Genomic DNA, 11,234 nt, shown 5'->3' on the forward strand with positions numbered 1-11,234 from the left:
AGCTGTTCCTGGATTCCTGACCCACAGAAATGTGGATAATAAATGTTTATTGCTTTAGGCTGCTACATTTTGGGGGTCATTTGTTACACAGCAGTGTATTAGATAACTAGTACACATCATCTCTGCATTTTTGTGAACGTTTATACAACGTTGGACGTTATGCTTTGATGGTTGTAATGGGGGTAGGGGAAGCCCAGGTTATGGGGAGCCTCTGCCATGGTCTTTATGAGAGGTCTTCCCCTAATTACTTTTCTTAACCTTGATTTACCCCCCAAAAGCAAGTTTGAAAGAGCTCTGATTTGAGGTCCTGGGTAGCTTAAAGTGCCTAACTCACTCTTGACTGTGTAACTGGAAACTTTCTGTCTTAAAGTCACTGTATTAACTGCTTAGTGAGGACATCTTCTGTCTCTCTGACCTTGCATTCAGTGTGCTGGCAGCGGACAGCCAGATAAGCTCAAGGTCTCTGATTGCAGCTCAGCATTGCTGGAGACAATTGCATCTGGGTTCAGCCTTGATGAATTTGAGGGAATCACGCTGGCATAACCATTTCTACTTCTCCTGTTCTACCTCTCCTGTTCTCTTGGCTACAGCCAAGAGTGACTTCAGCTGAGGCTGCACCAGAACCCTCTCCTGGTTCTGTGGGCAGTGGTCCGGAACAGCCTTATTCCTTTGTCACACAAGTTGACTTTCTGGAAGATCACAGTAGTCTCACCCCTAGAACCACGTGACTCCAGCCTGAACACTAGCAGGCCCTTGGTGTTGGCCTGGTAGTTCATTGTGATTTTCGGGGAAAACAGTCCCATAGTCAAGGCCAAGTTAAATGTCATGTTCAGATTAGAAAGTTCTAGCACATATCAGCTGGGTGCAGTGGCTCACGCCTGTAATCCCAGCACTTTGGGAGGCCAAGGTGGGTGGAGCACCTGAGGTCGGGAGTTCGAGACCAGCCTGACCAACATGGAGAAACCACGTCTCTACTAAAAATACAAAATTAGCTGGGCATGGTGGCCCATGCCTGTAATCCCAGCTACTCAGGAGGCTGAGGCAGGAGAATCACTTGAACCCGCGAGGTGCAGGTTGCAGCGAGCCAAAGTTGCGCCATTGCACTCCAGCCTGGGTGACAGAGCGAGACTCCATCTCAAAAAAAAAAAAGTTCTAGCACATATCTTATACATTCAACAGTCTCCACATAACCACAAGCGCACGCATGGAGCCATCGATGTCCTCCAACAGGAAGTAGATGGGTGTCACCCAGATTCCCGCCATGACCTTCTCTTTGCCGTGGCCGCTTCATAACAGGCACCTTGTAGGCACTGCCGTGGCCTCTGCCTTCCCACACAGCCCTTGCAACGGTGAAAAGAAAAAACCTACCCAACTCTCCACCTGAAATGGAGAAGTCTCTCTCGAGAATGGCCCACTTCTGGATGTGGTAGGGCCGGGCCGCCGCGTTCATGTTGACCCTCCGGATCCCCTCTTCGATGGCCTGGTACACGGCCTCATCCTTCTTCCCTACGATCTCGGACACTGTGATGGCTCTGCTGCCCACCCTCTGGCAGAACTCCACAGCTTGTTCAGTCAGATTATCAGTCGGGTCAGAGGTGTCCGGGTCCAGAGTGCACTGAAAAGCCAGAGATCAGATGACGACCAAGCCTTACCCCACAAGACATAAGCCCTGGTCCTGGAGGAGGTCTTACTGCTGTTGGCAAGGGTGTGAATCATGTGAGCTCTGTTTCAAAGAGACGGTTCTAGAATGAGTAGCTGCTACTGTGTTGAGCCTCGTGTTATTGTGGAAGGAGCAGTGATCTGAGAATTAGAAGAGCTCGGTCAGTGACGTCATTGTCTGTAAAGCAGGGACCATAACTCCTTCCTGTCTACCACCCTGGGGTCCAAGTACCTGCGGAGAGCAGTGAGGGAGGGCAGCAGCACTTTGTAGACGGGGAAAGTGCCAGTCACATGTAAAGAATCATCATGGTGGCTTATGTGGGACAGAAGGAATTTCCACGTGCCACAGTTTTTCCTACAGTGCAGGCAGCACGGACTTGAGTCATTCCTGAATGAAGCCATGAGATCTGGATGTGCCCTGTGCTGAATGTGGCTTCTGCCTGCCAGACCCACAGACCCCCTCACTGGCTGCTCCTTCTGAGCTGGAGCTCCCCAGACACACCTTCAAGGTGAGCAGCATGGACAGGAACTTCCTCTGGTCCCCAATGAGCATGGCGTTGCTGATGATGGGCAGCTCCATCTTCACGGCCTCCTCGATGGGCACAGGGGGCACATTCTCCCCACCAGCTGTGATGATTAATTCTGGGGAGGCAAGGCCAGGCCCCCGGCACAGAATGTAGTCCAGGTGCCCCAGCCGAACCACAACCCAAGCCTCAGCCACCACCTGGAAGCCTCAGCACAGCAGGCAGCACAGCTGGAGATGCCCCCTTTCTGGGAGCCAAGAAGCAGTGGCAGGCCCTCCAAAGCAACTCACACCTGCTTGGGGGCTGGTGGCAGCACCCCAGGGACAAATGCTCACCCAAGGTTCCCTCTCCTCGGCTTGTCATCCATGACTCAGCCTGCTCAGACATCTCATCCATGGCCCCTTCTGCCAGTCCCAGCTCCTGCCCCTAAATAGCCCGTGTCATTTCCCTTCCCTGCCTTTGCTTAATAACCACCATCCGTGTCACTCACACAGCACTCATCACCATGCTAAGCACTTCACATACAGTGATTCATTTAATTGTCACAATAAACCTATAATGAAGCAGACACTCTTATTGTTTAGCAGATGAGGAAACTGAGGCACAGAGACATTCAGTAACTTGTCCAAGCTCACATGCTAATAAGTGGCAGAGCTAAGATTTTAAATCCAGTCCATTTCCAGAGCCCATGCTCTCACCTGCCCTGCTAGGATGCCTCTCCTCTTGCTTGCGCCCTTCTCCCTGGAAGATCCTCTCCCCTTCTTTCCTTCTGTCCAACAGACTGCCAGGCACTCAGTGCCCTAGCCTGCTGTTCTCTGATAGTACTGATGGCTTACTTCTAGGCTAGATGGCAATAAATGCAATAAAATAAATTTAACGAATCTACACTGACTAATTTTAGTGAGACTGTACTCCTGTCCCTCATTTCTATCTAACTCAAAAAAGATTAATTGGTCACATTCTGTGCACAGGTCCTGTGCTGACATCAGACACAGAATAGAACAAGGATGCCCATGGCTGCAAGGAGCCCACAGTGCAGGGGGGCAGTGAGACAGAGGGAGGCACAGGGGCTGCAGGGCCAGGGCAGGGAGGCACCAGGCCCAGCTGCATGCTAAACATGAACGGGAGTTGGCAGGCAGAGGGCAGGACAGACGCTGAAGCTCACAGGCCTTAAGGGAACTGCAGGTAGCAAGTGAGGCAGAGGCTGGAGAGGAGCAGGGCAGATCTGAGAGGCCTCCAGTGCTGGTTCAGGAGCTGGATTGTGAGCAGGCAGGTGGGAATCACTGAATGGTGTGAGATCAAAGTTTTAGGGTACTCTGGTAGCTGGGGTGAAGAGTGGTTATTCAGGGGACAGGCCGGCTAGAGAGGAAGCCATGACAAGTGTCTAGATGATCAGGGTTTGTCTAGGACAGCAGAAGTCAGGTGAAGAGGAAAAGACAGACTCTGGAAATGTGGGAAGACAAAAACCCAGCCTCCCCAACATATGCCTCATCATTGCTACCTCATTCCTGCCCTTTTCTCCTCACTACCGCCCTCTGCATTCTTACCAGCATCTTTTACCATTAGTAAATGATTTTAAAAAACCCTTAGCAAACTAAGGCTAGAAAGGAACTTCTTTAATCCGATAAGGAACATCTAAAAATTTTTACAGCAAACATACTTTTTTTAAGATTTAATAATTTTTTTAAATAAATAGAGACAGGATCTCACTACGTTGCCCAGGCTGGTCTCGAATTCCTGAGCTCAAGCAATCCTCCTGCCTCAGCCTCCCAAAGTACTGGGATTGCAGGTGTAATCCACTGCACTCAGCCAAGCATAATTAATGATAAGATAGTGAATGCTTCTCCCCTGAGATCAGGAACAAAACAAGGATGACCACCATCACCACTTCTAGTCAACACTGTCCTGGAGGTCCTAACCTGTGCAATACGGCAAGAAAAAAATTCATCTGTCATTTGCAGATGATATAGTTGTGTCCATAGAAAATTCAAAAGAATATACACATTACTGGATTGAATATGTGGTCTGATCAAATGATCCACAAAAGGTCATTCGATACAAAGCCAATATGCAAAAAGCAGTTGTATTTCTATATACCAGCAGCAAACAAATAGAAGACAAAAAAAATTTTGCAGCAACATCTGAGCTGAAAAAAAGTTTTTAAGTGATATTATTTAAAATACCATAACAATTCTTAGAAGTAAATATAAAGAAAGATGTGCAAAAATCTCTACACTAGAAAACATAGGCTGGATGCAGTGGCTCACACCTATAATCCCAGCACTTTAGGAAGCTGAGGCAGGAGGATGGCTTGAGCTCAGGAGCTCAAGACCAGCCTGGGCAACATGGCAAAACCCCGTCTCTACAAAAATAAAAAATTAGCCAGTTGTGATGGCTTGCACCTGTGGTCCCAGCTACTTGAGAGGCTGAGGCTTGACTGGAGGATCACTTGAGCCCAGGAGGTGGAAGTTGCAGTGATCCGAGATCACGCCAGTGCACTCCAGCCTGGGCAACAAGGCGAGACCCTGTTTCAAAAATAAATAAATAAATAAATAAATAGCACATTATTGAGAGAAACTTAAAAAGACCTAAGTAAATGGAGAGATTTATCATATTTGTGAATTGGAAGAGACAATACTATAAACATGTATTTTCCTCACCAAATTGATCTATAGATTCAATGAAATCAAAATCAAAATTCCACCCAGTTTTTGAGGAACATATAATGATTCTAAAATTCATATGGAAATGAAAATGGCCAAGAATAGCCAAGGTCATCTTGAAGAAGACCAAGGCTGTAGGACTTAGCCGGATATCTATCCCTGTCATAAGGCTATAGAAATTAAGACACTGGGTATTGGCGCACAGGTAGGCGAATAGACCAAGGGAACAGAATACAGTCCACACACAGACCTCTCATAGACAGTCACTTCATAAAGGACAAAGGTATCACTGCAAGGCAATGGGGAAAGGATGCTGTGTCCATTGGATATGTATTTGGAGAAAAGCTATTTGGACCCTTACTTCTCACTATACCAGTTCTAAAAGGAGGGCCAGCCCTGGTTGAATTTGGTTTTCCGGCTACTATCCTCCCCCGTGCAGGAACGTGGGTCCCCTCATCTGCCGTTACAAAGAGGCACACTAGGCGGCGCCCATGGCACATCCAAGCAGCCACCTGTTGCTCCCGGGGTCTCACTGGAGGGTACCTGCCAGGGCTCATCAGCCCGCACATCCCAGGGCCCAAATGCCACCGTGACCTTTTGTCCCTCCCTTGGGTGGCCGAGCCTCCATGGCCATCAGACCTGGGCACGGTCGCACACTGCCTGCATGATGTCCACAAAGTAGTTTACCCACTCACTTAGCTTCAGTTTCCCCCATGAAGCCCTGGTGCGGGATTCCCACGTGGATGCTGCGGGCATGACACCAACTTGGGTGAAGCAGGCAGAACGTCCCTCCACAGAGGCATCCCCAACTATTTCTGTCTCTGTGGGAAGTTTGTCTTATTTTAAATTTTATATCCAATTTGCATTCTATTCCCCATCATATCCGTGTTTGCATATAAAAATACATAATACTTATGCTCTTGAATCTTCTGGAAAGACTTGCCTTGTTTCTCTAGGGGTCTGATTTCCAGCTCTGCCATTTACTAGCTGGGTGACCTTGGGCAAGTAACTTAACCTCTCTGGATGTCCTCATTAGCAAGTTAAGGTTAATAGTACCTGCCCCATAGGAGAGTGGAGTAAATAAAACGATGTCACTAAAGATGCGTGACACTTAATAAAGGCTCAAGACCAGTAGCTGGTGTAAACAGTGGTGGCAGTGGAATTCCTGCCCCCACCCCACTGCAGCTGTCCAGGGCGCTTGCCTTTTTTTGTTTGTTTTGGTTTTGTTTTTGGAGACAGAGTCTAGCTCTGTCTCCCAGGCTAGTGTGCAGTAAGGCGATCTCAGCTCACTGCAACCTCTGCCTCCCGGGTTCAAGCAATTCTCGTGCCTCAGCCTCCCGAATAGCTGGGATTACAGGTGCATGCCACCACACCCAGCTGATTTTTCATGTGTTTTTAGTAGAGACGGGGTTTCGCTGTGCTGCCCCGGGTGGTCTTGAACTCCTGAGCTCAGGCAATCTGCCCGCCTCGGCCTCCCAAAGTGCTGGGATTACAGGCATGAGCCACCGCACCTGGCCTGGGGTGCTCACCTTTGAGGCGCCCAGTGATGTAGAGGAAGCCATCAGCGTCCAGGCGGCCAGCATCACCCGTGTGCAGCCAGCCTTCCTCGTCAATGGCCTCACAAGTCTTGTCCTCCATGTTCAGGTAGCCCATGAAGATGGTGCGGCCCCACAGGCAGATCTCGCCAATGCCCTCTGCGTCCTGGTTCACCAGCTTCACCCGACAGCCGGGCACCACCTTGCCTGAGCTGGCGAGGGAGGGGCCGGGAGACTGGTCAGAGGGAGCCGTCTCCTCCAAGCCCCCACTGGGGAGCCGGGGTCCCAACTGCTCGGTCTTCACTGATGGCTAGAAGGTATCCCCTCACAGGGCTTTTGTATTTTTACAGGGGACTTAGAGCTGAAAGGTAGAGCCAAGTAAAGGGTTTTAGGGAATGAAGGAAGGAAGGAACAAATGAAATGGTAATGGTAGAACTTGGAGCATTGTGATAGGCTGGCAGGGAGAGGAGATATTTAATCATAACATGATCCTGCAAATCACTCCCCAGAACTGACTGCCCTCACCGTCCATTAGGAGGCTGGCCTGGTCCCCCCAACTCCTACCCCAGCTGGCCCCTGGGCCGTCCACTCTCCTGGAATATGCTGGAGCACACCCCACCCCAAAAGAGGGAGGGGCCAGAGGAAAACTGCTCCATAGGTTCAGGGGGCACCTGGGCTATGCAGCCTGTTTTCAACTACAGACTCACACGACACGATGGCAGAGGCCACTTCCACTAGACTGAGGAGGATAAGCTAGGGACTTGGCCCAAGATGGCATTGTTGGCTCTCAGGGGCTCCATAGCCCAGTGGCCAGGTCTCTGGGACCCAACTGGCGTGCAAAGAGAAGGTGATCCCCAGGGCACTCAGCAGGCGGACACAAAGTACCAGCAAGGGCACATGGGTGTGCATGTGTGCGGCAGCCTCGAGCCTCACCTGTACAGCCGGTAGTTGTAGGGACTGGACATGAAGTGGGGGCCTGAGGTCTCACTGAGGCCGTAGCCCGCATACAAGCGGATGTTGAGGCCCAGGAAGAAGCGCTGTGTCTCTGCCGTCATGGGGGCCGCTCCATAGAAGTTCTTCTGACACTTGGCAAATCCCAGTGCCTGGCGGACCTTGGCTAGCACCAGGTAATCTGCCAGTCTGGTTGTGAAGGGCTTCAGGTCGCTGGTGGGAGAGGGAGAATGGTTCACAGAAGAAATCACACACACACACACACACACATTAAAAGGGTGGTATGGTGGTATTCAGTGAGAACACCCTGGCTCGGCCATTCCAGTAGTCTGTTCCAGTTGGTTGGTTTGAATATTGAACCTGCCCGTGAACATGCATGCAGATGTAGGTAGGCAGGCACATGGTTGTGTGCAAATATGTCTTGACCCAGGAAGTCAAACAGATTTAGCTGTGTACAGGTATACAGGCAACAACACAGACACATGCCATTTTGCACACACAATACACATGCACAGAAACTTGAAGTATGTATTCGTGTATACACATGTACAAATGTGGGACCCCAGTGAAGCCCACAAATGCTTTGTTCATGCATGTTCATGTTTCATGTCTGTGCAAATGAAGCTGTGGATGCACAGATATGTACACACATCTCATGAAACATACCATTTCACAGGCACACGGGGAATGGAAACTACTTCTAAATTGAAACCAAGCCAGATTTACGTCACTGATCCTCCATAGAACTATGTGGGAATTTTAAAAGCTATAGAAAGATAGAAAGGGCAGGATATCTGAGGGGTCACTTGGGATGCTGAAAAGGCTGGAAAGGCTAAGTCCTGATCACTGTGGCCCCTTCTCCAGCCACCTACTGAGGTCAGGAGACCTCAGGAGATCGTGCCAGAAGCTGCTCCTAGGGAGGTGAATTTCACTTCAGAGAAAGCAAGTTAGTCCTCCCAGTCAGAAGCCAAAGGTGGAGCGACTGTCCCCAGCAGGCCCTGGGAAACGCATAGGAGCTCAAGCCCAGTCATTGATGGGGCCTCTGCATGGGTTCTCCAGAGCTGCCCGGCCACTGGAACCAGGACAGGCATGGTGTATCAGACCCTCACTGTGTTTTGGGTTATGACCTAGCCCACTCTCTCCCCAGGCCTCCCGCCCATGGGCCCCCGGTACCTGCCAGGGCAGGTGAGGTTCTGCTCCAAGGTCACCGACATGGCCCACAGCAGCATCTTGCGCCGGATGAAACCAGACTGAGCCGCCACCTCCTGGATGCGCTCCATGATCTTCTCCCACACCCGGGGCACCCCCATGTGCGATGTGGGCTCCACCTCCCGCAGCGTGTTCACCAGGCTCCCCTGTTCACACCGGAAGAGGCAGGCCTGTTCTGTCGGGGCAGCTGGGGCCCAGGGGTCCCCTCTCACCAGCCAGGCATGTCAGCGGCACACACATGCTCAACGGGCACCCACACACAACTGCACGCAAGGTGTGGCACATACTGTTTCCTCAATGGCTGTCGCCTTGCTTTTTGCTCACAGAACCCTGGTGGCAGGCAGCAGTCAGGCAGCCAGTGCTGACCTCAATCTCATCCCAGCCCTGAGCGTGGCGACTCTCCATGAGTCTAACTCAGACACAAGAATCCCATTCCCCTCGGCAGCATTTGGTTTGAGAACAGACAGGTGACACTTTGGGACACTGAGATGCTGGTGAAGGGAAACTTGCTGAGGGGTTTCTGGGAAAGTTTTCCTCACAGTTAAAATAAGGGTCCAAAGAACAGGTATATCCTATGAAGCTGGGATTCAGGGAAGGGCTGTAGCCATCTGGTGATACTCTGAGGATGCCTGTCCTTGATCGTGTCACAAGTCCCGCGAACCACTCTGACTCGACCTTATGTAATGGCATCAGGTTTCTTTCTTTTTTTTTTTGAGACAGAGTCTCGCTCTGTTGCCCAGGCTGGAGTGCAGTGGCGTGATCTCGGCTTACTGCAAGCTCCGCCTCCCGGGTTCACGCCATTCTCCTGCCTCAGCCTCCCTAGTAGCTGGGACTACAGGCACCTGCCACCACTCCCAGCTAATTTTTTGTATTTTTAGTAGAGATGGGGTTTCACTGTGTTAGCCAGGATGGTCTCGTTCTCTTGACCTTGTGATCTGCCTGCCTCGGCCTCCCAAAGTGCTGGGATTACAGGCGTGAGCCACCACGTCCGGCCTAGTTTCCCTTCTTGTTTGGTCATTTGAGTCAGGCTGTGCCCATTGCAGCTGACAGAATTCTGACTGATACATGCACAGGAACAACACACACACAAATGCACACTCAGGGCCCACGGACACATGTGGATGTGGCCTGGCACATGGGCTCGGATGGACACACGGTAAAGGCAGACTGACCTTCAGGGCGTCGGGTTCGGCAAAGCAGACCTGGGCCCCCCACTGGATGCCTGTCCACAGGTCGTAGATCTGGGCGGCAATGTGGCTGAGGGGCAGGTAGCTGACTACTACCTCCTGCTGGACTTCTGCCGGCCGGATGTCACCGGCCTGGCTGCCGTACCGTGCCGTCCACGTGATCTGGAGGACAAGTAGATGGATCCCAGCAGCGTCCACAAGCCAGCCCTGGCAGTGCTCACAACTATGGCCACCCTGGGGGCCAGCCCCAGCGTGGTGCCCCCTGTGGCATCTCTGCAGGCTCTGAAAACCCCAGGACAGGACTCCCCTCCCCCTTGCTGGGCTCAGTCTGGGCCACAGATTGATGGGCTGTTCTACCTATCCCAGCTCCTACAGCAGAGGGGCCCAAGGAGCTTTCCCAGGGGCTACTGGGGCAGAGCCATGGCCCAGATTCACCCATAACCCCCTTGCACCCACCCCCCACACCGGGCATCTGTCCTACATTGTCTTGACTCAGCATCACGCCCTTGGGGTTCCCAGTGGTGCCAGAAGTGTAGACTAGCACACAGCACTGGTTGGGCTGCTGGGTGTCAATGATGGCGTCCAGGGCTTCCTCAGGCACTTCATCCCCCAGCTCCATGAATTCCTCCATCTGTAGCCAGATGCAGGGAGCAGGCAGGCTAGGTCAGCCGGGTGGGCCCAACAGGCCCCACCTGGCACCCAGGGCCCCACTGCCCATACCGTGTACACATTGGCCATCTTGTTTGGAGGAGGTTCTTTATATATCACGACTGCCTTTAGATGTGGCAACTGTTTCCAGATCTGCATTGACAGGAAAAATAGATCAGGTTTCAGCAAGAGAAATGTCACCTTCTGAAAAGTACCCCATCTCCCTGCGTGAGTCGGCTTAGTAAAGGTCTCTGGGTGCCCCGTCTCTGACCTTTGACCCCAGCAGGACAACTGCCACCCTTCACCCATAGTTTCCCTCCTGAGAACTTGGGAGCAGTAAAGGTGGGGCTAGCCAGGGGACTTGGGGATGGCTCCCCATTGAAGGAAAACCACCAAACAAGCTGGGGCTTGGTTGAACAAACCATGATCCAGCCACACAATGGAGTAGTGCTATGTGACTGTAGGAGAAAGAGGGAGAGGAGCAGAGGGCAGAGGAGAGAGGGAGAGAATTCTACATGCAGAGAGTGAGTGGTTTCTGGGATATATTATTAAGTCAAAAAAGAAAGTTTACAATATGCATATAGTATCCTATATTTGTGTAAGAAAGGGGTGCAGTGTAAATATATGTACGCAAACATGTATTTACTTATGTTTACAAAAAGAGGCCGGGTGCAGTGGCTCACGCCTATAATCCCAGCACTTTGGGAGGCCAAGGTGGGAGGGTCATTTGAGGTCAGGAGTTCGAGACCAGCCTGGTCAACATGATGAAACCCTGTCTCTACTAAAAATACAAAAATTAGCCGGGTGTGGTGGTGCATGCCTGTAATCCCAGCTACTCAGGAGACTGAGGCACGAGAC

General features: G+C 51.3%; 1 protein-coding gene across 8 annotated transcripts in view; it reads right to left on the reverse strand.

Annotated features, from left to right (window-relative positions):
• ACSBG1 (acyl-CoA synthetase bubblegum family member 1) overlaps positions 1 to 11,234 on the reverse strand; it is a 62,063-nt gene that overhangs the window by 2,593 nt on the left and 48,236 nt on the right. For 7 of the 8 annotated variants that reach the window (XM_054450851.1, XM_054450850.2, XM_054450853.2 and 4 more), the window contains 8 exons: positions 10,449 to 10,529; positions 10,210 to 10,359; positions 9,714 to 9,890; positions 8,506 to 8,687; positions 7,315 to 7,545; positions 6,376 to 6,593; positions 2,162 to 2,301; positions 1,369 to 1,615 (listed from right to left, as the gene is read on the reverse strand). In XM_054450851.1, coding sequence (XP_054306826.1) covers positions 1,369 to 1,615; positions 2,162 to 2,301; positions 6,376 to 6,593; positions 7,315 to 7,545; positions 8,506 to 8,687; positions 9,714 to 9,890; positions 10,210 to 10,359; positions 10,449 to 10,529 — 1,426 coding nt within the window. Of the gene's footprint in view, positions 1 to 1,368; positions 1,616 to 2,161; positions 2,302 to 2,887; positions 3,027 to 5,541; positions 5,668 to 6,375; positions 6,594 to 7,314; positions 7,546 to 8,505; positions 8,688 to 9,713; positions 9,891 to 10,209; positions 10,360 to 10,448; positions 10,530 to 11,234 lie in introns of those variants that run through there. The other variant, XM_054450855.1, reaches the window with a different exon arrangement.

The sequence above is a fragment of the Pongo pygmaeus genome, chromosome 16 (assembly GCF_028885625.2).
Source record: "Pongo pygmaeus isolate AG05252 chromosome 16, NHGRI_mPonPyg2-v2.0_pri, whole genome shotgun sequence".
NCBI lineage: Eukaryota > Metazoa > Chordata > Mammalia > Primates > Hominidae > Pongo > Pongo pygmaeus.